General features: G+C 47.8%; 1 protein-coding gene across 2 annotated transcripts; it reads left to right on the top strand.

Annotated features, from left to right (window-relative positions):
- The first annotated feature begins 721 nt into the window (after positions 1-721).
- Positions 722-19,327, top strand: PLEKHB1 (pleckstrin homology domain containing B1). Of its 2 annotated transcripts, XM_016186921.2 has the most exons (8): positions 722-863; positions 2,623-2,698; positions 4,623-4,775; positions 6,705-6,807; positions 7,830-7,869; positions 11,644-11,748; positions 17,644-17,743; positions 18,203-19,327. In XM_016186921.2, exons 1-8 carry the CDS (start codon positions 765-767, stop codon positions 18,340-18,342), a joined length of 816 nt encoding a protein of 271 aa, XP_016042407.2. In that variant the 5' UTR covers positions 722-764; the 3' UTR covers positions 18,343-19,327. The 2 variants fall into 2 exon arrangements, with proteins under 2 accessions (XP_016042407.2, XP_016042408.2); XM_016186922.2 differs by lacking the exon at positions 11,644-11,748.
- The last annotated feature ends 4,057 nt before the right edge of the window (positions 19,328-23,384 follow it).

The following is a 23,384-nucleotide window of genomic DNA, read 5'->3' as shown; positions in this document are numbered from 1 at the left end:
AATAAGTTACTCTTTTTAAAAATATTTATTTATTGCCTTTTGTTGCCCTTGTTTTATTGTGGTTATTATTATTGTTGTCGTCGTTGTTGGATAGGACAGAGAGAAATGGAGAAAGGAGGGGAAGACGGAGAAGGGGAGTGAAAGACACCTGCAGACCTGCTTCACCGCCTGTGAAGCGACTCCCCTGCAGGTGGGGAGCCATGGCTTAAACCGGGATCCTTACTCCGGTCCTTGCGCTTTGCACCACCTGTGCTTAACCACTGAGCTACAGCCTGACTCCCCAATAAGTTTATTCTTAAGAGAAAGTAGTTCATGGAGTGCCAGGTGGCTGTGCACTTTTACTTGAGCGCGCACATTACCACGCACAAGGATCCAGATTCGAGTCACTGCTCCCCACATGCAGGGGGGAAGCTTCATGAGTGGTGAAGGAGTGCTGCAGGTGTCTCTCCCTATCTTCCCCTTTCATCTTAATTTCTCTCCGTCTCTATCCAATAAATGGATAAATAAAAATTAAAGACAGAGTATTGCATGATAAGCTAGTAAGCAACGTTCTTGGCAGAACAAAATTACAGATGCAACCGCTTTTCTGTGCTGGAGCAGGGAAGCACTAGGAGAGGCTGAAAAATGCCCACCTATAGGTCTTCAGACTACAAGTCCCAGAAGGCCTCTGGGGAGCCGCGGCCTCTACGCCCCGCCCCCGTGTTGGGCGGGGCCAGGGCGGGGCCCTAGGGTAGTGGGGCCCTGGGCACAGCCTAGGGAGTGGAATGCCCCAGGCGCTGTGGGGCGTAGGCGCAACGAATTGGGTGACTTCAGCATCAAGTAACCGCTGTTTTGGCAGCAGCATCTGCAACAGGTGTAGACAGGTGGGTGCATCAGAAAGGGGCAGAAGGGGAGTTTGCATCAGGTCCTCCAGTCCGACCTGTCAGAGGTGGGAGAGGGAGAAGGGGAGGGAGAAGCTGGGACTTGGCCGGGCCTTCCTGCTCAGGTGTGCCAGCCTTTGCTACGCAGCAACAAGTGTGAGCAGGTGGGGGGAGGGGCTGAGGCACCTGCTAGCAGCAAGTCCCGCTCAGGAAGAGTCCCAGCCTGTGGACCAGCCACTTGTCTTTCAGTTTGTCAACTCATCAACTAGGAGTGAAGATCCTACCTGCTATAGAGAATTGCAGGGGGGATAAGGTGAGGTATATGTGGAGGGGTGCTCAAACTTGACTGCATATCCGAATCACCTGGGCATCTTTAAAGAGAACCTCTGCTTTGTTTCCCATCCCTAGACTGTCTGATTAAAAAAAAAATTTTTTTGTCTGATTTAATTGTTATGAGGTATGACTTGGGTACTGGGAGTTTTATAAACTCCTAGCAGTTAGAAGCCAGGACTGCCGAGTGTAAATTCTGGCTCTTCTACGTACTCATCTAGTGGATCTATGCTAATAACTGGATCTCTCCAGGCTTCTGGTTTCCTGGGAATAATAACAAAAATTGTTACAAGATTTCAGTGAGAATAACACATGAAAGTACTGAGGAGTATACTAGGCTGCACACTCAAGTCATTCAGAGCTGCTGTGAAACTATTATTGGATGCACTTTGTAAATAGCTCGGGCTGGGCCCAAATGTGAGAGGGACTCCTTTAATAACTATTATCATGAAAGTCTCTCCTTTGTTGTCATGATGCTAATATTTGGTGCTGCTGGTATTTCAAAGTTCCAGGGTTTCTGACATTTTAAGAGTCCAGCTACAAAACTGCCTCATAGATACACTTTTGTAGATCTGTTCTAGAAACAGAGGGTCAGGAAGAAGGGACTTGACCAAGGCTATGGAGCTGAGACTGGAACCAGGCTCCAGAACCACCCCAGTTGGTAGCACATGGATGCCTAGTGACCCCACCAGGACAATGCTCTCATTCTCCATCAGGGTAAAAAATAGGCAATCGATCTTACCCTTTTAAAAAAAATATTTATTTTCCCATTTGCTGCCTTTGTTTTTTTATTGTTGTTGTTATTGATGTCATCATTGTTAGATAGGACAGAGAGAAATCAAAAGAGGGAGAGAAGACAGAGAGGGGGAGAGAAAGACACCTGCAGACTTGCTTCACTGCTTGTGAAGTGGCTCCCCTGCAGGTGGGGAGCCGGGGGCTCGAACCGGGATCCTTACACCAGTCCTTGCGGTTTGCGCTACGTGTGCTTAACCTGCTGTGCTACCACTGTTTACTAACATTAGTAAAAGAGGTAGTGCAGCAGCTTAAGCGTACATGGCACAAAGCACAAGGATCCCGGTTTGAATCCGACTTCCCAACTGCAGGGGGGTTGCTTCCCAGGTGGTGCAGCAGGTCTATGGATGTCTTTCTTCTCCCCTCTCTGTCTTCCCCTCCTCCTTGATTTCTCTCTGTCCTATCCAACAACAACGACAGCAGCAGCAACAACAACAAGGGCAACAAAAATGGGGGGAAAGCCTCCAGAAGCAGTGGATTGGTAGTGCAGGCACCGAGCCACAGCAATAACTCTGGAGGCAAAAAAAAAAAAAAGGTTTCTGAGTGGGTCCCCCAGGGAGGAGGCTGGGAGGGAGGGGCCGGGGGCATCTATCTGGGCGCTAACCTGAAGCTGCCCTATGTCCTGTGGCTTCTCTGACAGGTCCCACCCGACGCCGCACTGGAAAGTCCTTTTGAAGAAATGGCCCTGGTCAGGGGCGGCTGGTTGTGGAGACAGAGTGAGTGACCTGGGCCAATGCCTTGTCTGTCTTGCACCTAACTGGGGCAGTGGTGAGGGAAGTGGCTTGTTAAGCCGGTTTCTCCTAAGAAAACAAGGCCTTTGTACACCCCACCTCCACCCCCATGTTCATGTTCTTCCCATTGTCCAGAATGTCCTTCCCATTCCTGACTGTTTAGTAAAGTACTTATTCTTCAAGACTCAGCTCACATATCCCCTTCTATGTGGAGCGTTCTGTCACTTATCCTCTGACTTCTCACCCCAACCCTTGCTGTAGCACCATCCTGGGCTAGCAACTCCATTCACAGCTCCCCAGTGTTTTATACATACCCTTGTGTTAAGCACAGACATCCTATCATTTAACTTTTCTCTGTGAGTCTCAACACCCTTCCATTCCACACTAGCCCCAAACAGTGAGCTCCTCAAAAACAAAGCTTGGGTTTGACCCTCTGTGGTCCACAGCATCTCAGTCCAGGGCTGATCACAAAGTCTCAGAACAAAATGGAAAATGCTTCTCTGCTTGGAGCCCCTAAGCTCTAAATAACTTTCATATCTTTCACTTTTACTGTTAAGATTTCCAGTCATTGGGAGTCGGGCGGTAGCGCAGCGGGTTAAGCGTTAATGGACTGGTGTAAGGATCCAGGTTCCAGCCCCCGGCTCCCCACCTGCAGGGGAGTCCCTTCACAGGCGGTGAAGCAGGTCTGCAGGTGTCTTTTTCTCCTCCTCTCTGTCTTCCCCTCCTCTCTCTATTTCTCTCTGTCCTATCCAACAAAGATAACATCAATAACAGCAACAACAATAACTACAACAATAAAACAACAAGGGCAACAAAAGGGAATAAATAAATTATATATATATATATATATATTTAAAAAAAGATTTCCAGTCACCAAAATATCTGAAGTTAGGGCTTCAGCTTTAGACCCACTTCTGATGCAAGTCACTGTCTTTTTGTTGTTGTTGTTGTCACCTGGGCTTCATTGCTCTGGGAATAGACAGACACAGAGAGAGAGGGAAAGAGACCACAGCAGCAGAGTTTCTGCCAATGTGGTGGGAGTGAGCATGATAAAGGAGCACACTATCCAGCTGAGCTGTTTTGCTAGCCCAGTCACAGTATCTGAACAAGAGCTCTCCTGGACTGGAAGCCCCATGCGACACGACCCATTCTCAGTTAAACAAACACTGAGCTCAGGTCTTGCTGAGTGCCAGGATTCATGTGGGGAGTTTGATGGAGGGGACAGATACTACACAAGTCAGAGATAAGGTGGAAGCTGGTAGGGAAAGGTCTTTGACCTTGAAGAGAGACCTGAAGCGCGACCCTGAAGGTCCCCAAGGAACAGATCTGGTCACTCATTTGCCGTTCGACACTTTTTTTTTTTTTTTGCTTCCAGGGTTATTGCTGGGTCTCAGTGCCTGCACCATGAATCCACTGCTCCTGGAGGCCACTTTTCCCCCATTTTTGTTGCCCTTGTTGTTGTAGCCTTGTTGTGGTTATTTTTGTTATTGTTGATGTCGTTCATTGTTGGATAGGACAGAGAGAAATGGAGAGAGGAGGGGAAGACAGAGATGGGGAGAGAAAGACAGACACCTGCAGACCTGCTTCATTGCCTGTGAAGCAACTCCCCTGCCCATGAGGAGCCGGGGGGCTCAAACTGGGATCCTTACGACGGTCCTTGTGCTTTGTGTGATGTGCACTTAACCCGCTGCACTACTGCCTGACTCCCCATTCAACACTTTTATGGAGATTCTACTATGTGTCAAGCCCAAAAGGAGGCAGTAGATAAGCTGGGCAGTAAGAAGCCCTGCTTTTACTTTAGGAGGAAGAGAAACAATACTGGGGGCTGGGGTGAGGGGAGTGGGGAGCCCATGAGGACTCCAGTCCCCCAGCAGATGCTGCCATCAGCCTGCCTGGTGGATCTGCACAGGCTCCATCCTCCGCCGCTGGAAGCGGAACTGGTTTGCCCTGTGGCTAGATGGGACCCTTGGCTACTACCACGATGAGAACGCGCTAGACGAGGAGGACCGTGTGCTCATCCATTTCAACGTCCGTAACATAAAGATTGGCCAGGAGTGCCGAGGTGAGCAAAGCCCTTTTCTCTCAGGTGCTGACTACAGGCACAGCCCACACTGTGTCTGAGAACACCAGCTTGGGAAGGTTCCTCACACAGTGAACTCTCCTTGCAGATACATTCCACAGACATTGTTTCCAGGCCTCTATCAATTCCAATTTCTGTGGAATCCAACCTAGTGATCCATTTGATTAGTCAGTTCCTTTTTAAAATAATCTTTAATTATCTTTATTTATTGGATAGAGACATCTAGAAATAGAGAAGGAAGGGGGAGATAGGGAGAGAGACACCTGCAGCCCTGCTTCAGCACTTGCAAAGCTTCCCCTCTGCTAGGGGTGCCGGGAGGCTCAAACCCAAGTCCTTGTGCACTGTAATGTGTGCGCTCAACCAGGTGTGCTACCACCTGGCCTGGTAATCAGTTCCTTATTGAGTTCCTACCTGGGTCTGGGTTCTTCACTGAAGTCACAGAGGTGAGTCATACAGTTCCTGCCCTCTAGCTGCTAGGAAGTAGATGAAAATGAAAGGAAATAAGAAGGCTCAGAGAAGCTAAGTGACCAGCACAGAGTCACACAGCAAATCTCTTCTTGAAATATATTTTATTTGTTTACTTATTTATTTGATAGAGAAATTAACAGAGAAGGGGTAGACAGAGAGGGAGAGACACATGCAGCACACTGCTTCATTGCTCCTGAAACTTTCTCCCTGCAGGTACGGACCATTGTTTGAATCAGGGTCCTTGTGCACTGTAACACATTTGCTCTACCAGGTGTACCACTGCCTGGCCTACACAGCAAATCTTGACCAATGCTCATGCTACAATTACAACAGGGTAACTGAGACTTGGGTGTACCTAATTGTGAAAGGGGCATTGTGGGAAGGTTGAAAGAACCTAGAGTGTGGAGCACAAGAGAAAGTGCTGGGGACAAAAGAGCTCCACGATGGTTGGTCAACAGGACCCAAATAAATCGGTTTTGAGAGAGAAAGAGAGAGAGAGAGAGAGAGGCGCAGAGGGAAATGAGTGAAAAGGACCACAACACCAAAACTTCCTTCAGTGCTGTGGAGGCCTGACTCAAACCTGGGTCACACATATGGGTGAGCTACTGCTCACTTTTCAACTGAGCTATTTCACCAGCCCTTTAGTCTTTACTTCTAAGTTTAAACATTTGAAAAACATCTTAAATTAAAAAATAAAAATATGTACTTATTGTTACATTTATGTATTTTGTCAGTGGAGCTCTACTATTCTGGGCACACTTTTCCAAAGAGAATGAAAGAGACCGGGAAAGACATTACAATGAAGCTTCCCCCACTGTGGTGGAGGCCAGGCTTGAATTTGGGCCGTGCTCAAAGTAAAGCAGGCACCCTCCTAGATGAGATACCTTTCTGAGCCCATTTTTACTTTTGAGAGAAATAAAAAAGTTTGTGTGTATGTGTGTATGTGTTTGTGTGTGTGTGTTCGCACGTGCGCGCACGTGCACGCTCGAGCTTCTGCTGGCATCTGAGGTTTTAGGGATTTTGCTGGGGCAAGTTCTGTGCTCTACTGTTCAGTTATCTCCCCAATCCTAGTTCCTAGTATTGTTCCTGATTTATTTATTTAAAAATTTTTCAAATTTATTTTCCCTTTTGTTGCCCTTGTTATTGATGTCATCGTTGTTAGACAGGACAGAGAGAAATGGAGAGGAGGGGAAGACAGAGGGGGAGAGAAAGACACCTGCAGACCTGCTTCACTGCCTGTGAAGCAACTTCCCTGCAGGTGGGGAGTCAGGGGCTCGAGCCGGGATCCTAATTTAGCCAGTCCTTGCACTTTACACCACGTGTGCTTAACTCACTGCGCTACCACCCGACTCCCTTGTTCCTGATTTATTAGGGGAGGGGAAAGTGGTGAGGAGAGAGTCCTGTGGCCCACAGAAATGCCACACAGTGTGTGTCTGCTTCTAGATGTGCAGCCCCCAGAGGGCCGGAGCCGAGACGGCTTGCTGATCGTGAACCTACGCGAGGGCTCCCGCCTGTACTTGTGTGCAGAGACCCAGGATGATGCCATGTGAGTCACTCCCAAGAGAGGAGCTGGTTGGGTTATCTCACCGGGCACCTCCTCCTGATTGGGTCTCTGGCTCCCTGAGGCAGGAAGAGAGGAAAAGACCAGTCTGCATGGTGGTCTCATTGGATTTGAATGACTCTTAGTGACTGGCCTGGTGCCCAGTCAACTCCTCATTGTGATGAACTCAGGAGAAGAGCTATACATTCTGCCTCAGATGTGGCCCCTAGTCCCTCATAGTTGGGTAGCTCTGAGGTACGCCCTAGTTCAGGGGCAATACAAAGGCACAGAGAGCCCAGCAGTAATCTCAATGGAGCCTTCTCCCCACTCTCTTCTGGGAACTGTCCTGGGGGCACCCCAGTGCTAGATGTAGATCCACACAGAGAGACTGGGTCTATCTCCCTTAGGTGCCTCTGCTCACATTCTTTCCCTTCCTACCCTCTGGGGGCTGGGTCAGCTGGCCTTTGGGCTGTGGGAGAGTAAGAGAGATAGGGTGTGTGGGAGTGGGGAAGCTGAGATCTGGGTAGACAAAGCACAGAGCCGTCTTGTCCACCCCAGCCAGGTGCCATGGCAACCAACAAAGGCCCCATTATCCAGTGTCCACTGGGCCTTCCCAGGGCTCTGGGGTCAGAGCTCTAAGGAACTGTTTGTAGGCTTGGGATATGGCAGTGGACTACAGCTACAGAACCAGGCTCAGCATGTCAGAACCTGAAGGCCCCTAAGAGACCATCCAAACCTGGCTGATTATAACGTAGATGGGAAAACTGGAACTTGTACTAAGGGACAGAGAACTTGAACTAAGAATTAGGAGCTTCCAGCTCAGCTGAGGGCTTCAACCATGTGACTGGGACAACAGAGGGGGTCATCTTTGTGCCCCAAGTGTGTGGGGGGTAGTCCCTAGGGAATTTCCACCTTCACAAGAGATTGGTGCCAGAGATTGGGTTGAGGAGGAAAGTCTAAATGTGGACTCAACTCCCCTTCTCCCAAACTCCCTCCTCATGGTCTGGTGGGGTTTGCTTGCTTTACAGAGCATGGAAGACAGCACTACTGGAGGCGAACTCCACCCCGGTGAGCCCCGACTTCTTCCCTCTCTCCTTCCCACCCCTACTTGCCATGGAATCATGGGTGACTCAGACTTGGTCTCCACCTGTTAGAAGTTCTCAATTCCCATGTATGTGAGTCTCAATTCCCATGTATGTGAGTGGTTAGACTTGATAGTCTCAGATGCCCTGAGTTCCAAGTAGAAAACATCAGAAGATAGCCAACTCGTACTCAGAGGAGAAAGGCCTCCAAGAAGGTTTGGGGTGGGGTGGGGGGCATATGACCTGGGGGAAAAGGAAATGTCTTTTATTGAGCAACTATTATGTGCTACGCATGGCGCAGGTACAATTCTATCTATTCTTCCATAATAGTCCTGTGAGGTTGGGGGTTATTATTCCCTCTGCAGAGAAGAGGGAGCTCCATTCTTGACAAATATTTATTTGCTGAGTTTCTACTATGTGCTAGGCACAAGATCAAGTGTCAAGGATATAACATGAACTAAGGGGAGTCGGGCTGTAGCGCAGCGGGTTAAGCACAGGTGGCGCAAAGCACAAGGACCGGCATAAGGATCCCGGTTCGAACCCGGGCTCCCCACCTGCAGGGGAGTCGCTTCACAGGCGGTGAAGCAGGTCTGCAGGTGTCTGTCTTTCTCTCCCCCTCTCTGTCTTCCCCTCCTCTTTCCATTTCTCTCTGTCCTATCCAACAATGACGACAACAACAATAAGTAGAACAATAATACAACAAGGGCAACAAAAGGGAATAAATAAAAAAAAAAAAAAAAAAAAAAACCATGAACTAAGGGATGTGGGTTACACTCTCTGGGACCCAGCCTAGACGGGGCATGAAACAATTACTTCCAGTGTTTCCGTCACGATAGTGATAACTGCTCTGGCAGAGACATGCTGTGTGCATTCCATGGCAACTGCCTAGTGATATCATCCCCGTGAGAAGATTTACAGTGACCCAGTAGCTTGTGGTAGAAGAAGAGGACAGTTGGTGGAGGCTGTGGTGTGCCGGCATCTATCTTGGGGAGATAGGAAGCTGTCCACCCATGACAATAATCTGGTAAATAAGAGTCATCTAAAAAGGCTTGAGGTGAGATCCTAAATATAAACATAAATACTTTGGGTGAAAAGAGGGATAAAGTTCAAATAACATCTTTTTTAACAAAGGGAACTGGTGTAATGGTGCTGAGAGGGATTACGATTTTGACAGATTGAAAAACAGATGGTATTCTGGGGTGGCTGGAGCTCATGACATGAGAAAGCAGTGGGAAAGGAGGGTTAGAAGGGCCAGATCTTAGGAGCTGAGGATGTTGGCTTTTGGTAAGATTGCTAAAAAACCATTGAACATTTCTAAGAAGATCAGATTCAGACCATATTTGTGTTTTTAAAAGGTAGGTGGGGACTGGACTATAGGTAACAGATTTCTATAGACTCGTTAGAAGGCTAGAAGAGCAAGCAGCTTAGCAAGTGGTGCAGTGACTCAAGCAATGGACTTACAAGCATTGAGATCCTGAGTTTAATTTCTGGCATTGCACATGCCAGAGTGCTGCTCTGGCCCTCTCGTCTGCTCTTTGTCTGTCTCTCCCTCTCTTTCACACAAACACACACAAATCAATAAATAAATCTTAGAAAAAGAAAAGGAGGTGGGGGCTAGATATCATAATGATTATGCAAAGAGACTCTCATGCCTGAGGCTCCAAAGTCCCAGGTTCAACCCCCTGTACCACCATAAACCAGAGCTGAGGAGTGCTCTGGTAAAAAATAAAAACAGAAAGAAAGGAAGGAAGGAAGGAAGGAAGGAAGGAAGGAAGGAAGGAAGGAAGGAAGGGAGGGAGGGAGGGAGGGAGGGAAAGAAAAGAGAAGAAAAGGAGGAGGAGGAAGAGGTAGAGGTGGAGGCTGGGGTAGCATCCAGGTGACATGCTGGGGGTCTGGACTGTGGCCCTACTGGAAGAGACAAGCTGATGAATATAAGGTGTATTTAGGAGGTAGAGTCAAAAGAGCTTAGTGACTGAAGGAGGGATAGGCTAAAGTTCCCATCTTGAGGATCACCCTCATCCTCCACCTGCTGGATTCCAGGTACCCTGCTTCCTCCTGCAGTGCAGTGGTGCTCCCTCATCTAGAAAGAATGTTCATGGAACCGGCTCCCCACCTGCAGGGGAGTCACTTCACAGGCGGTAAAGCAGATCTGCAGATGTCTATCTCTCCTTCTCTCTGTCTTCCCCTCCTCTCTCTATTTCTCTCTGTCCTATCCAACAACGACGACATCAATAACAACAACAATAGTAACTACAACAATAAAAAAAAAAGGGCAACAAAAAGAATGTTCATGGAAAGCTGCAGGGGAGCCTGGGATACAGTTAGAAACTTTCTTGGGTATTCATCTGCAAAGAGTTTAACATTGTGCTGAGCCCTTGTTGACTCAGTTACTACATTTAATCTTCCCGAAACTATAGCTGGCCTTTTTTTAAATTTATTTTTAAGATTGATTTATTTCACAAGCAAGAGAGAGAGAGGGAATGAGAGAAAGGTAACAGAGCATCATTCTGGCTTTCTGGGGATCAAACTCAGGACCTCACGCTTGCAAGTCCAGGGCTGTACTGCTTTGAGACCTCACTGGCCACAGGAGGTGACACTTTTTAGTTCCATTTGACAGATACAAAAGTTGAGGCTCAGAAGGGGGAAACGACATATTCAAAGTCTTCCATCAGAGGAAGAATTTACGGCAATGAGATCTTGAGGAGAAAGCAGTATCTGCAGAAGGAACTGCATGAGCCAGGTGGAGAGATGATCCGTGTGTGTATGTGCACACACATGCCTGTGAAGGCCAAGGAGCCTGACCTGGATGGAGGGAAACACATGGGACAGATGACTTCTGAGAAGCTTTATCACAAAGTCCCTTAAATTCTAGCTGGAAGAACTGCACTTTATCCTGAGGGCTGCAGGAACAGTAAACAGACTTAAGCAGGGAGGGTTGTGGTCAGGCTTTGGAGAGCAGGCCCAGCTTCCAGAAGGCAGCGGGGAGTAAGGAGGATGGGCCAGTGGTCAGCAGGGTGGATAAACCCTGGTTTGGTTCATCTGAGCTTCACATCTCCCCTGTGCAGGGAAGGAGGAAGGAGGTGGTGAAGGAAAGAGGAGGTGAGGGCTGACCATTCTGCACTCTGTGACTCTATGAAGCTGTCTTGCTGCTTGTCCACCTTCCCCAGCTGTTTATCACATCTGTCTGTGCTTCTACTCCCAACTCCTGCTGCTCTCTCTACACACATCCCTCTGGTCCCAGGGTGTGTGTGTGTGTGTACTGTGCTTGTAGCATATTTACTGCCTCTGTGGGCTGAGTGAGCTGTGCTGCCTCGTCCCTCCACATTCTGTAGGTTTATATCCCATTTTGTGGAGGCTCTGTGAAGAGCCCCAGACACTTGTGTTTCAGGGAATACAGAGCAGGGGCACAGCCAAAGACCAACCTGTGGGTTGGTGAAAAGGGCTTATGGGTGGGAGGGCAGATCAGAACTGTTCATTCCTTTCTGGACATGGGAACCCTCGGCAACCTCAAACAGGTGGAGGTGGGCTAGCTGTGGAAACACATCACTGAGCAATCTTTTCTGTACAACTCTGGCAATGTTGGTGCTCCTCTCTGAATCTTCCTCACTATCATAAGTTGAGGGGGAGAGGGTATTTCCTTTCTCAAGATCAACTGGCAGAGGGCTCCAGTCTGTTAAGAGCTCCAGATGTAGAGGGCCTCTGACACCTTCCTTCCTCCTCCTCCTCCTCCTCCTCCGGTTCGGTTCTGTGGCTGGAGCAGCCCCCAGCAGGAGTCACCATCCCTCCCAGAAGCCGCCGGCTTTGCCCTAAGGTCAGGTGTGTGACCCACTTGCGGAGCCCCTGTAAATTTGAGAGGCGAATCTGGGTAAGTGCTGGCTCAGCCCTCCCTGCCTCCATTCTGGCCACCAGGATATGACTCCAAAACTTGGTCCAGTCACATCCTGCTCACAAATTTCCCATGGCTTCCTACTACCCACAGGTCAGCAACCCAGACCCTCTTTGTAGGCCCTTGAGAAGTAGCCTAGACCAGTTTTGTCCAAGCCCCCCCCCCCCAATCCCTCCCCAGCGCTCCACTGCAACTGCTCTGTTGTACACCTTCTGTTCCCAGATACACCAGATCTTTTCCTCCCGGCGTTTGCACTCGCTGTTCTTTCTGCTTCAAAGACCCGTTTCCTTGTTCACAAACCTATCCTCTACGACCCACTTCCTTGACATCAGGCATTGTTAACTCTCTCCTGTAGCCTGCTATGCTAATGCTTAGTTCTGTCTTCATTCTGCCTGGTTCAGAATCTGTTTATTTCTGTCTCTGGTTTCCTTTGAGACCTGGAATTTTCTCCCAGGCAAGGATCAGGTCTGACCAGCAATGCCCTGTGGAGTCTGGCCCAGGGTTGGAAGAACAGCAGGTACCTAATGATGTGTCAGTGATGGGGACAGTCTATTCTGACCCTCCTTATTCCAGGTATATGACAGTTCAGTACAAGGAGGCTTCAGGCTGTGTGCACTGAACAAGCACATGAGCAAATGCTTTTCACAGCATGTATATTTCTATTACATATTATAATTTAGTCCTTGTCTGAATCCTTTCCCTCCTTATCCCCATGCCCCCCTTCACTGTGTCTAGAAAACAGGATGTGAGAATGAAACCTCTCTCTGCCCTCTGTGCTCAGCCTAGCTTTGGTGCAGTAGGGGCCTCGTGTTAGAGCACTTGGGGTCTTAATAGTCAACTGTGAATTTCTCTTCTAGCACAGTGGTGTTCAGTGTAGTTGTGTAAAAGAATTCTTTAGGGACTTAAAGAAAAGCAAATGAAGCATTCCTGAGACCCCAAATTCAGCCTCCAGCATAGCCATCCGTCAGAGTTGAGCAGTACTCAGTGCTGTGGTGTCTCTCCTCCGGTCTGTGTGAATAAAAATAAAAATAGCACCAGGGGAGTCAGGTGGTAGTGCAGTGGGTTAAGCGCACATGGCGCGAAGCGCAAGGACCGGCTTAAATGGATCCTGGTTCTAGCCCCCAGCTCCCCACCTGCAGGGCAGTCGCTACACAAGTGGTGAAGCAGGTCTGCAGGTGTCTTATCTTTCTCTTGCCCTGTCTTCCCCTCCTCTCTCCATTTCTCTCTGTCCTATCCAACAACGACTACAACAATAAAGCAACAAAAGGGAATAAATAAATATTTTTTTTTAAAAAAAGGACCAGGTGGTCCGGGATGTGGCGCAGTGATAAAGCTTTGGACTCTCAAGCATGAGGTCTTGAGTTCGATCCCCGGCAGCACATGTTCCAGAGTGATGTCTGGTTCTTTCTCTCTTCTCCTATCTTTCTCATTAATTAATAAATAAATAAAACCTTTAAAAAAATAAAAGGAGTGGTCTGGGAGGTGGCACAGTGGATAAAGCATTGGATTCTTAACCATGAGGTCCCAAGTTCTATCCTCAGCAGCACATTTAACAGAGTGATGTCCAGTTCTTTCTCTCCTATCTCTCTCATGAATAAATAAATAAATTCTTTAAAAAAATAAAAGGACTGGGTGCTAGGCAGTGGCGCACCAGGTTAAGCACACATAGTGCAAAGCACAAGGGCATGCACAAGGATCACAGTTCAAGCCCCCGGCTCCCCACCTGCAGGGGGGTTGCTTCATAAGCAATGAATCAGATCTGTAGGTGTCTGTTTCTCTCCCCTCTTCCCCTCCTCTCTCAATTTCTCTCTGACCTGTTCAACAACATTAACAGCAACAACAATGGGAAAAAAAAGATGGCCGTCAGGAGCAGTGGATTCATGGTGAGAGTAGTGAAATTGCATACTTGAGGTTCAAGCTACACAACATGCATGCGCACGCGCGCGTGCACACACACACACACACACACACACACACCCCTTATACAAACAAGCACACAAAATTTCCACCTTTAGATCCTCTAGTTTTTTAAGTCTGGGGTAGTCTGTGGTTTGAAATTTTTCTCCTGGTAATTCTGGTGAGCCCAGAAGCGCCAGGACCACAATGCCACAATATAGTTCTGCTGGGTTCTCAGAATGCCTTGGGAATGGACAGTGTAGGAAAGACTGTGCCTTCTTACAGATGAGAAGATGGTAGTTCTTGAGAGGGCCTATAACTTGATCATGGTCACTTAATTTACCAGTGGCAGGGTCAGAATTCCCAACCCCTAAGATGCCCCCTATACCCCAGCTCCTTAAGAGTTTATTTAAAGTGGGGATAGCCACAATATATATATTTTTATTTTACTCTGTTATTCCTGGGACTGACATCTACAAACAGAAAGAGACAGGGAAGGAGGAGAGACCATGGCACTAATGCTCCCGCCAGAGCATTAGTGGGTACTCCCATGGGTACTAAACCTGGACTGCATATTTGACAAAGCAGGCTCTCTCCCAGGTAAGCTATCTCACTGGCCTCTACAAATAGGGTTGAAAAAGCTGCAAATCATAAGTGTACAATAGTTTTCCTACGAGGAGGTGTCTATTTGCATGTGACCTCCTGTTGGACTGACCCAGTGCCACCCAGAGAGGACTAGTCCTACACAGAGAGAAAGGACCAGGCATCAGCAAGCTCTTGTGTTTTCTCCTCAGTTTCTCTGGGGAGGTCCCTTAACCCGTTGCCAGGTGATCTGCATGAGTTTACTGCTGGGTCTCACTAGGTCTGGATGGTAGAAACAGGTGCCCTATAGGGACATGAGGTGTTTTCTACTTTCTCCAGGATCATGAAAGTTCACTGGTTCACTGCAACTGAAGGCAAGTATAGGGGCTGGACCTCAACTTCCTTACTAGGCATCTGAGGGCCTAAATGTTTCCAGCCCCTTCTAGACCTGGAGCCTAGATCCTGGCCACTCCTGTCAGAAAGCTCTATTGAGTTCCCCTTGGGAAAGTTGAGGGGAGTCACTTGAGACTCAGTATTGTCTGAACCTCCTGTGGTGCCTTGAGACTGTTCTCCCTGACTTGAAACTGATTCACTTCAGACTTGGTTCACTTGCCAATACACACGAGACACCAACCAGGAGGCCCAACCAGACCTAGTCTCTGGCCTTACCTGAGAGCTTTTCCAAGTCTATTGGAAAGACATACATTTACAGGGATATAAATAACACCGCAGTGGTGAAGGCTGTGATGAGGATTATGTAAAAAGCCTTTCAAACCCAAGGCATCAGAAATTCCAGATTAAATCCCCAGCACTACCATTAGCCAGAGCTGAGCAGTGCTCTGGTGAAAACAAAACAAAACATTAGATTTCTCAGGAGAGTTGGTCCATTCAGGTGTGGAGGTGTGCCTGAGGCTTTGTGCTTCCAGGTTCAATCCCCAGCACCATCATAAATCAGAGTTGAGCAGTACTCTGGTCTTTCGCATTAAATTAAAAACAACAACAACAAAAAGAGTGATACAGGGTAGAAGAGAGTGACGGACCCAAGTGGAAGCTAGAAAACCTGCATTGCGTGCATAAGGCCCAGGGTGGCTGAGTAGTTCTTTTTTCTCTCTCTCTTTATTTCTTCCCATTTGTTGCCCTTGTTTCTTTTTATTGTTGTAGTTACTGTTGTCGTCGTTTGTCGTTGTCGTTGGATAGGACAGAGAGAAATGGAGAGAGGAGGGGAAGACAGAGGGGAGAGAAAGACACCTGCAGACCTGCTTCACTGCCTGTGAAGGGACTCCCCTGCAGGTGCGGAGCCAGGGCTCAGAGATCCTTACACCGGTCCATGTGTTTTGTGCCACCTGCATTTAACCCGTTGTGCTTTTTTTCTTTTTAAAAATATTTTTATTTATTTATTATTGGATAGAGATGGAGAAATATTCAGAGTGGGGGAGATAAGAGAGGGAGAGGAAGACAAAGAGACACCTGCAGCCCTATTTCCCCTTTTATGAAGCTTTCCCCCTACTGGCAGGGACCAAGGGCTTGAACCTGGAACCTTGTGCACTATAATGTTTGTGCTTAACCAGGTATGCCACCACCTGGCCCCCTTTCTCTCAATAATAAACTTTTAATTTTTTTTGCCTCCAGTGTTACTGCTGGGGCTCAGTGCCTGCACCACAAATCCACTGCTCCTGGAAGCTATTTTCCCCCCCTTTTGTTGCCCTTGTTTTATTGTTATTGATGTCATTGTTGGATAGGACAGAGAAAAATCAAGAAAGGAGGGGAAGACAGTGAGGGAGAGAGATAGACACCTGCAGACCAGCTACACCACCTTTGAATCCACCCCCCTGCAGGTGGGGAGCCGGGGGCTTGAACCGGGATCCCTATGCCGCTTTGTGCCATGTGCACTTAACCTGCTGCACTACCACCTGGCATCCTTTATTATTTATTGCCTTTTGTTGCCCTTGTTGTAGTTATTATTATTGTTGTTACTGCTGTCGTCGTTGTTACACAGGACAGAGAGAAACGGAGGAGGGGAAGACAGGGGGAGAGAAAGACAGACACCTGCAGACCTGCTTCACTGCCTGTGAAGTGACTCCCCTGCAGGTGGGGAGCCGGATGCTGGAACCGGGGTCCTTACGCCAGGTCCTTGTGCTTTGTGCCTCGTGTGCTTAACCCACTGTGCTACCGCCCAACTCCCCCGACACCCTCTTAATAGTAAAAAAAAAAAAAAAAAAAAAGGAGCCAGGTACAAAGAGAATCCTGCCTTCTTTGCTTCCCCATGGGCAAAATGAGCTGGGGCTGTGCGCTTTCATTTAATTCAGCTTATATTTACTGGTTCTTGCTATTCACTAGGTCCTAAGCATAGTCCACAGAGAACTCATGAAGAAAGGATTCTTTCTGAGATGAGAGGGCTTCCTGGGTGACTTACTAGTCAGGCTTTGAGGGTTGATAAAAATCTTGTGTGTGGGAGAGCAGAGAGTGTAGTCAAGAGAGAACACTGTTCTTTTCTGAGCATTTATCCCCAGCTCTCAGGTAATGTGGATATAATGCCTGCTGGAGGGTGGGAGAGACAGCATAGTGCTTATGCAAAAAAGCTTCTCATGCCTGAGGATTCAAAGTTCCAGATTCAATCCCCTGTACTAGCAAAAGCCAGAGCTAGCTGAGCAGTGCACTGGTAAGAAAATAAGCAAGGGGGCCAGGTGGTAGCGCACCTGGTTGAGCGTACATTTTACAATACACAAGGACCCAGGTTCGAGACTCCGGTCCCCACCTGCAGGGGGAAAGCTTTGCAGGTGGTCAAGCAGGGCTGCAGATGTCTCTCTCCCTATTTCCCCCTACCCTCTGGATTCCTGACAGTCTCTATCCAGTAAAGATTTACGAAAATAAGCAATACATAAGTAAAATGATGTTTTCTGGAAGAATTAGAGGCAGTAACATGTTAACACCTCTCCTTCTCTGGACCTGGCACATGGTAGATGCTCAAGAAGACTTCAGTTACTTCCCACCCTACTCTTCCTTTCCTCTCTTTCCTTCACACCCCCCACCCTTTTAGTTCCTAGAGCTGGGTGCCTAGTAAATATCAGAATGTGTATGAATGGAAGTTGGGAGCCATGGAGGATTTCTCACCAGGGGAATGCTGCATAGGAGGCCAGCACAGAAAAATGTCATCTTTGGAAGTTGTGTACAGGAGTTGAAGTTTGAGGACAAGAACCTTGTGGGGAAGTGGGCCTTTATCCTGAGCCTCCTGGTTTCTGGGAATCCTTTTGTAAATTGGGCGCGCGGGGGTGTGTGTGTGTGTGTGTGTGTGTGTGTGTGGTTGTTGGTGATTCTATGGGTCTAGAGGGGGGTGTGAAGGGTAGAAAAAACCAGGCCCAGGAGAACCCAGGCCGCTGATCCGGTGGGGCTCCCCAGGTGCGTGTCTACAGCCCATACCAGGACTACTACGAGGTGGTAGCCCCCAATGCGCACGAGGCTACATACGTCCGCAGCTACTATGGACCACCCTATGCAGGTAAGTCTCAAGCTAATCCATTCCCACCACGGATCCAGTGTCGGATGCTGTCCATGGTCTACCGGTCCTGACCAGGCAGTTCTTCGGGTCCCCACGGATTTGGATGCTCTGCAGGGCGCCCCTCCCCCTTCCAGAGCCGACTTTAGCTCCAGGCTGGCAGCCCAACAACGCCCATCTGTTAGCTGGTAGCGCCCCCTGGCGGCTGACGCAGGAACAGCCGCCTCTCTCTGCCTGGTGTGTAGGGAAGCCCCCCACCCCCACCCCCGTGTCGCTTCTAGGAGCTTGTTGGAGATCCTTGGGTTTTTCTTGCCTAGCTCCTGCTTCAAGACTTCGGTTTCTCCTCCTGGGGAGCATCAGAGAGGGCCCTGCACCTTACCGTAGTTGGGGCTGGAGTCACGGGGTGGGAGGGGGGCGGAGTGGGATGAAGCTCTGTTGAGACCCTCACGGCTGTCTCCGCAGGTCCCGGCGGCGTGACGCACGTGGTGGTGCGGGAGGATCCCTGTTACAGCGCGGGCGCCCCGCTGGCCATGGGCATGCTCGCCGGGGCTGCCACGGGCGCCGCGCTCGGCTCTCTCATGTGGTCGCCGTGCTGGTTCTGAGCCCCGCAACTCGGCCTTGGGCCCTACACATAGACTAACAGACGCCTTTTGTCCTGACTCCCCTCCTACCACCCCGCCCCAACCCCAATTCTAAGCCCTGCCCCATTTTGTCCCTGTCCGTCCATCACCACTTTCTGGGCTTGGAAAAACAGCCCCATCTTCACCCCAAGGCGAGAAGCAACATATCTAGGCATAAAAATAACTCAAAACCCTCCATATCTACAGCTAGGCATCACAGGAATCCGCTGTGATTCCTCTTTAAAAAAAAAAACTAACAGAAAATCTAATTTGACTTAACAGGTCACCTTGTAAAGTTTCAGAGTTTGTGGTGAGAACTGGATCTGTAAACAGTTTACAAGGCAGAGAGTGAGGAAGTCGACGGGAGTGTAACTGCTGGCAGAATGCAGAGCCATGAATAGTATCATGGCATGTCCAAGGAATCTTGGGCAGAGGTCAGATTACGATGAACCTCCAAAACCTAAGGAACTTGCTGTATAAAGGGGAAATGAATGTTTTTGAGTGATGTTTCATTACTACGTGTTTTTAATACTTAACTCAATTCAACTCTCCCTCTACAGCCCCTTGCTGGGTAGGTGGGGCGTGGGGAGCTGTGAACACTGCTGGACCCTAATTATGGTGCTTCCACCAGGAAATGCACTTAATGGGCGACAGGAGCCTGGCCCTCAGTTCATAGCTATGGCTGTCACCACCTCAGGCTTTGTCTCTTCCTTCCCTCTGAGGGAGATGACAAGGTTCTTCACTGAGGTCTGATCTACCTTTGTGTCAGTTTGGAAGACACCTCGGGTGCAGGTGGCCCAGCAGTCTCTCCACCTGGCCTCCTTCCAACTTCCTTCCCCAGTCTGTCCTAATCACCGCCAGAAATGCTAACATCCATGCCTGTAGCCAGAGTAGCCTGCTAATGTTCCCTTGTAGATGGGAGTTCCATTGGCTCTGTTGTAGTCTAATAAAAGTGTGGCTGGCTCTAGCCCTGGCTTTGTCTGTCTGTCCCTTCAGGCCGCGCCTAATTGTGCTTTTTCTGGCACACAGAAGAATCCTGTGGTCAAGTGGATGTGATGACAGCATGCTGAGTGATTTAGGGGAAGCCATTTAAACTCTCAGAATCTGGTTTCCCTACTTACTTGGTAGCAGGTTGAGACTGGCCATTGCTGAGGGTCCAAGATGGAGACTGCCATCAGGACTCCATTATGGGAGCTGGTGGGTAATCCAGGTTCTCTTGCCTGATTTCTGGCAGCTCTTGAACTCGGGTATTGGTACCTTTTTTAAATATTTATTTCCCCTTTTGTTGCCCTTGTTCTTTACTATTGTAGTTATTATTGTTGTTATTGATGTCATCAGTTAGATAGGACAGAGAGAAATGAAGAGAGGAGGGGAAGACAGAGAGGGGGAGAGAAAGATAGACAGCTGCAGACCCGCTTCACTGCCTGTGAGGCAACTCCCCTGGAGGTGGGGAGCCGGGGCTCGAACTGGGATCCTTTCCTTGCGCTTCACACCACAGGCGCTTAACCCGCTGCACTACCGCCGGACTTCCTGGTATCTTTTTTAGTAGGCTGGTCACAGGGAGCTGGCAGCCAGGGAAGAAAACACATGTATCTTGCAGCAGGCCTACTGAAGCTGCAAGTGACAGAAATGTCTTGCTCTGTGATTTAATCCAAAGAAGAGTAAATCTTGGGCCACATAACTGAGAAGTCCAGGATTTGCTTGGTCCAAAGACTGATAAGTATCACTTAAAACTTTGTTTTGGAGGAGTTGGGCGGTAGCGCAGTGGGTTAAGCGCATGTGGTGCAAAGTGTGAGGACGTAAGGATCCTGGTTTAAGCCCTCAGCTCCCCACCTGCAGGGGAGTCCCTTCACAAGCGGTGAAGTGGGTCTGCAGGTGTCTATCTTTCTCTCCACCTCTGTCTTCCCCTCTCTCCATTTCTCTCTGTCCTATCCAACAATGACATCAATAACAACAATAACTACAACAATAAAACAAGGGCAACAAAAGGGAATAAATATTTTTAAAAACTTTGTTTTGTTCCTCTTTGTGCTATATTATAGTTTATACTTGTTACAAACAAGTCATAAATGTATTAATAGTTTGCCGCTTTAACAAATACCTAAAGTTGTGAAAGAAGCTTTGGAACTATGTAGTTAATGCATAGAGACTGGAAGAATTTGGATACTGGAAAAATCCTGCTTTGCTGTAAATGTGAGTCAGGAGGAGGGCTGCAGAGAAAGCTTCTGTCTTAGAGAACACCTATTGGTTATGACCATAATGCTGGTATAAATGAGTAAGAAAAGCGATTCTGATGTGATCACACTTCAGAAGGAAATGTTACTGGAAACTAGAGGAAAGGCAATTATAAAGTAGTGAGCTGCACTCATTCATGTCCTACTGTTTAACTGGATGTAGAATGTGTAGGCCATGGCTGAAGACATCTCTATAAACAAAATATTGAAGAAGCAGGCTGGCTAATTCTGAATACCTACAGTAAAGGGCAGGAGAGACAGCATAGTCATTATTCAAAGACTTTCATGTCTGAGGTTCTAAAGTCCATGTTCAATTTCCCATACCACCATAAACCAGAGCTGAGAAGTGCTCTGGAAAAACAAACAAAAACAAAAGAATACACTACAATAAAGAGTGGGAAGAGAGAAATAATTTAACATTAAAGCCTTTAAATCAAAAGGGAAGCAGAGGGGCCAGGCAGCGGTGTACCAGTTAAGTACATACACTACCATGTTCAAGCCTGGGTTCAAGCCCCTGGCCCCCTTTCCCCTACCCACAGGGAAAGCTTCACGAGTGGTGAAGCAGTACTGTAGATGTCTGTCTTTCTCTATTTCTCTCTGCTATTTAAAAAAAAAAGAGGAAGAAGACAATACTGCCACAAGGAACAGTGGCCATCGTATATGCCCCAAGCCCCAGGGTAACTCCAGTGGCAATAAGATAAATAACAGGAAAGCAGAATTTAATAATTAGTAAAGTCCTCAGCCTATGCACACTGAAAGAATTAAGAAAGCTAGTTTGAAGGGAACACAGTGTGGAGTCAAATTTTGCTTAAAGATTGGCATGACTCTACCAAAACAGAAGCTAGGTGTTATACAACAAGAATAGCCTGATGGAGCCAGGGAAGAGCTCAGTGGCAGAGCACATGACTTGTAAGTCTGAGGCACAAGGAGTCCCAGGTTTGATTCCCTGCACTCTCATACACCAGACCTGAGTAGTGCCCTGGTATCTCATTTTCTAGTTAAAATAAACCTTTAAAAAAATAGCTTGAGAAAAAAAAATAGCTTGATGTTCAGCCATCTAAACAGAAGCCAGGAACTATTGCTTAGCAAGATAAGGATGACCTTGAAGGCATTTTAGAGATCACCAGGACTGGTCCTTCTGTCATAGTCCCAGAGTTAATGGTCTGTTTGGCAGAATGATTTCAAAAAAGGGATCTCCTATCGGCACCCCCTCCTACTGCAGTGTCCATTCCCAAATTCTGAGGCCACAGAAGCCTCTTTACAGAGCATAGGCAGTAAATCTCAGTGGAATCCATAGTACCAGGCATGGCTTTAAGAGTCCAGCTCCAGAGTCACAGGTAATGGGCTTGTTTGGGGCCTATTATCCTATAACTTTTTTTTTTTTAAAGACTATTACAGGGCTTCATCACTCTAAACTGGCTAGTGCTCACCTGCTTTCACACACACACACACACACACACCCTTCCCCCGAAAGCAGGTGCTCTCCCAGGTGAGTGATTTTCCTGCACCCCATCCTCTTTTTTTTTTTTTTTAATTGCTCCTTTTGGGATTGGAATCTTTATTTCATGCTTGTCCCACCACTGCATTTTGGAAACATACAACTTGTTTGATTTCAAGGATTTAGAGCAATAGAACAATTGCTTTATAGTTAATCCTGCCTTGAAACTCACCCATATATGGTATTAGATGTGGTTCTTTCTTTCTCCCTTTCTCCCTTTCTATCTTTCTTTCTCTCTTCCTTCCTTTCTTGCTTGCTTGCTTGCTTGCATGGTGTTGGAGACTGATCTCATGAATACAAAGCGTATGACCTATGGCTGAATGACATCCTTGTTCCTAAATGAGATTTTAGACTTCAATACTTTCTGAATGACATTGGGTAGGATTAAGACTTGAGGGCTGGGAGTCGGGCGGTGGCGCAGTGGGCTAAGCGCACATGGCGCAAAGTGCAGGGACCGGCGTAAGGATCCCGGTTCGAGCCCCCGGCTCCCCACCTGCAGGGGAGTCGCTTCACAGGCGGTGAAGCAGGTCTGCAGGTGTCTATCTTTCTCTCCCCTCTCTCTCTGTCTTCCCCTCCTCTCTCCATTTCTCTGTCCTATCCAACAACAAAGCAACGTCAACAATGGCAATAATAACCGCAACGAGGCTGCAACAACTAGGGCAACAAAAAAGGGGGAAAAATGGCCTCCAGGAGCGGTGGATTCATGGTGCAGGCACTGAGCCCAGCAATAACCCTGGAGGAAAAAAAGAAAAAAAAAAAAAAGACTTTAGGGCCTACTATGACAGAATGAAAACATTTTACACATAGGAAAAACACAGATTTTAGGTGGTCAGATGCTATGGTTGTTTGTGTTCCTCCCCTAGTCATGTTGAAATTCTTATTTCCTAAGGTTATGGTGTTAATAGGTGGGGGTTTAGGGGATGCTCAAATTATGAGAGTGACACTACTGAATGAGGTCAGTGCCTTTATAAAAGATCCCACATCTTTTCCACTATGGAAAATGACTGTAATATAGACATGGTCCTTACCGGAACATTACCATGTTGGTGCCTATCAAGGACATCCCAGTCTTCAAAACTGAGGAATACATTTTTGTGGTATATTACTCATTCTGTTAACATTTTAGCACAGTATAGTAGAAGGCTGGCCTTTAATGTAGAAAGCATAAGTTCAGCAACAAAATTTACTCTTAACAAGAAAGATAGGAGAGAAAGAACCAGCCATCACTCTGGTACATGTGCTGCTGGGGACTAAACTCAGGACTTCATGCTAAAGAGTCTAATGCTTAATCT

Source organism: Erinaceus europaeus, chromosome 17 (genome assembly GCF_950295315.1).
Source record: "Erinaceus europaeus chromosome 17, mEriEur2.1, whole genome shotgun sequence".
Taxonomy (NCBI): Eukaryota; Metazoa; Chordata; class Mammalia; order Eulipotyphla; family Erinaceidae; genus Erinaceus; species Erinaceus europaeus.
Note: the sequence above shows the minus strand (reverse complement) of the source record. Positions and strands in the feature narration are given on the sequence as shown.

What these genes read in the sequence shown, in the direction of transcription:
- PLEKHB1 (XM_016186921.2), top strand. Translation starts at nt 765, where the DNA reads ATGCCCCAGGCGCTGTGGGGCGTAGGCGCAACGAATTGGGTGACTTCA. An exon ending in GATTGGCCAGGAGTGCCGAG is followed by an intron (nt 4,776 to 6,704) that starts GTGAGCAAAGCC and finishes GTCTGCTTCTAG; the next exon opens with ATGTGCAGCCCCCAGAGGGC. An exon ending in AATTTGAGAGGCGAATCTGG is followed by an intron (nt 11,749 to 17,643) that starts GTAAGTGCTGGC and finishes GGGGCTCCCCAG; the next exon opens with GTGCGTGTCTACAGCCCATA.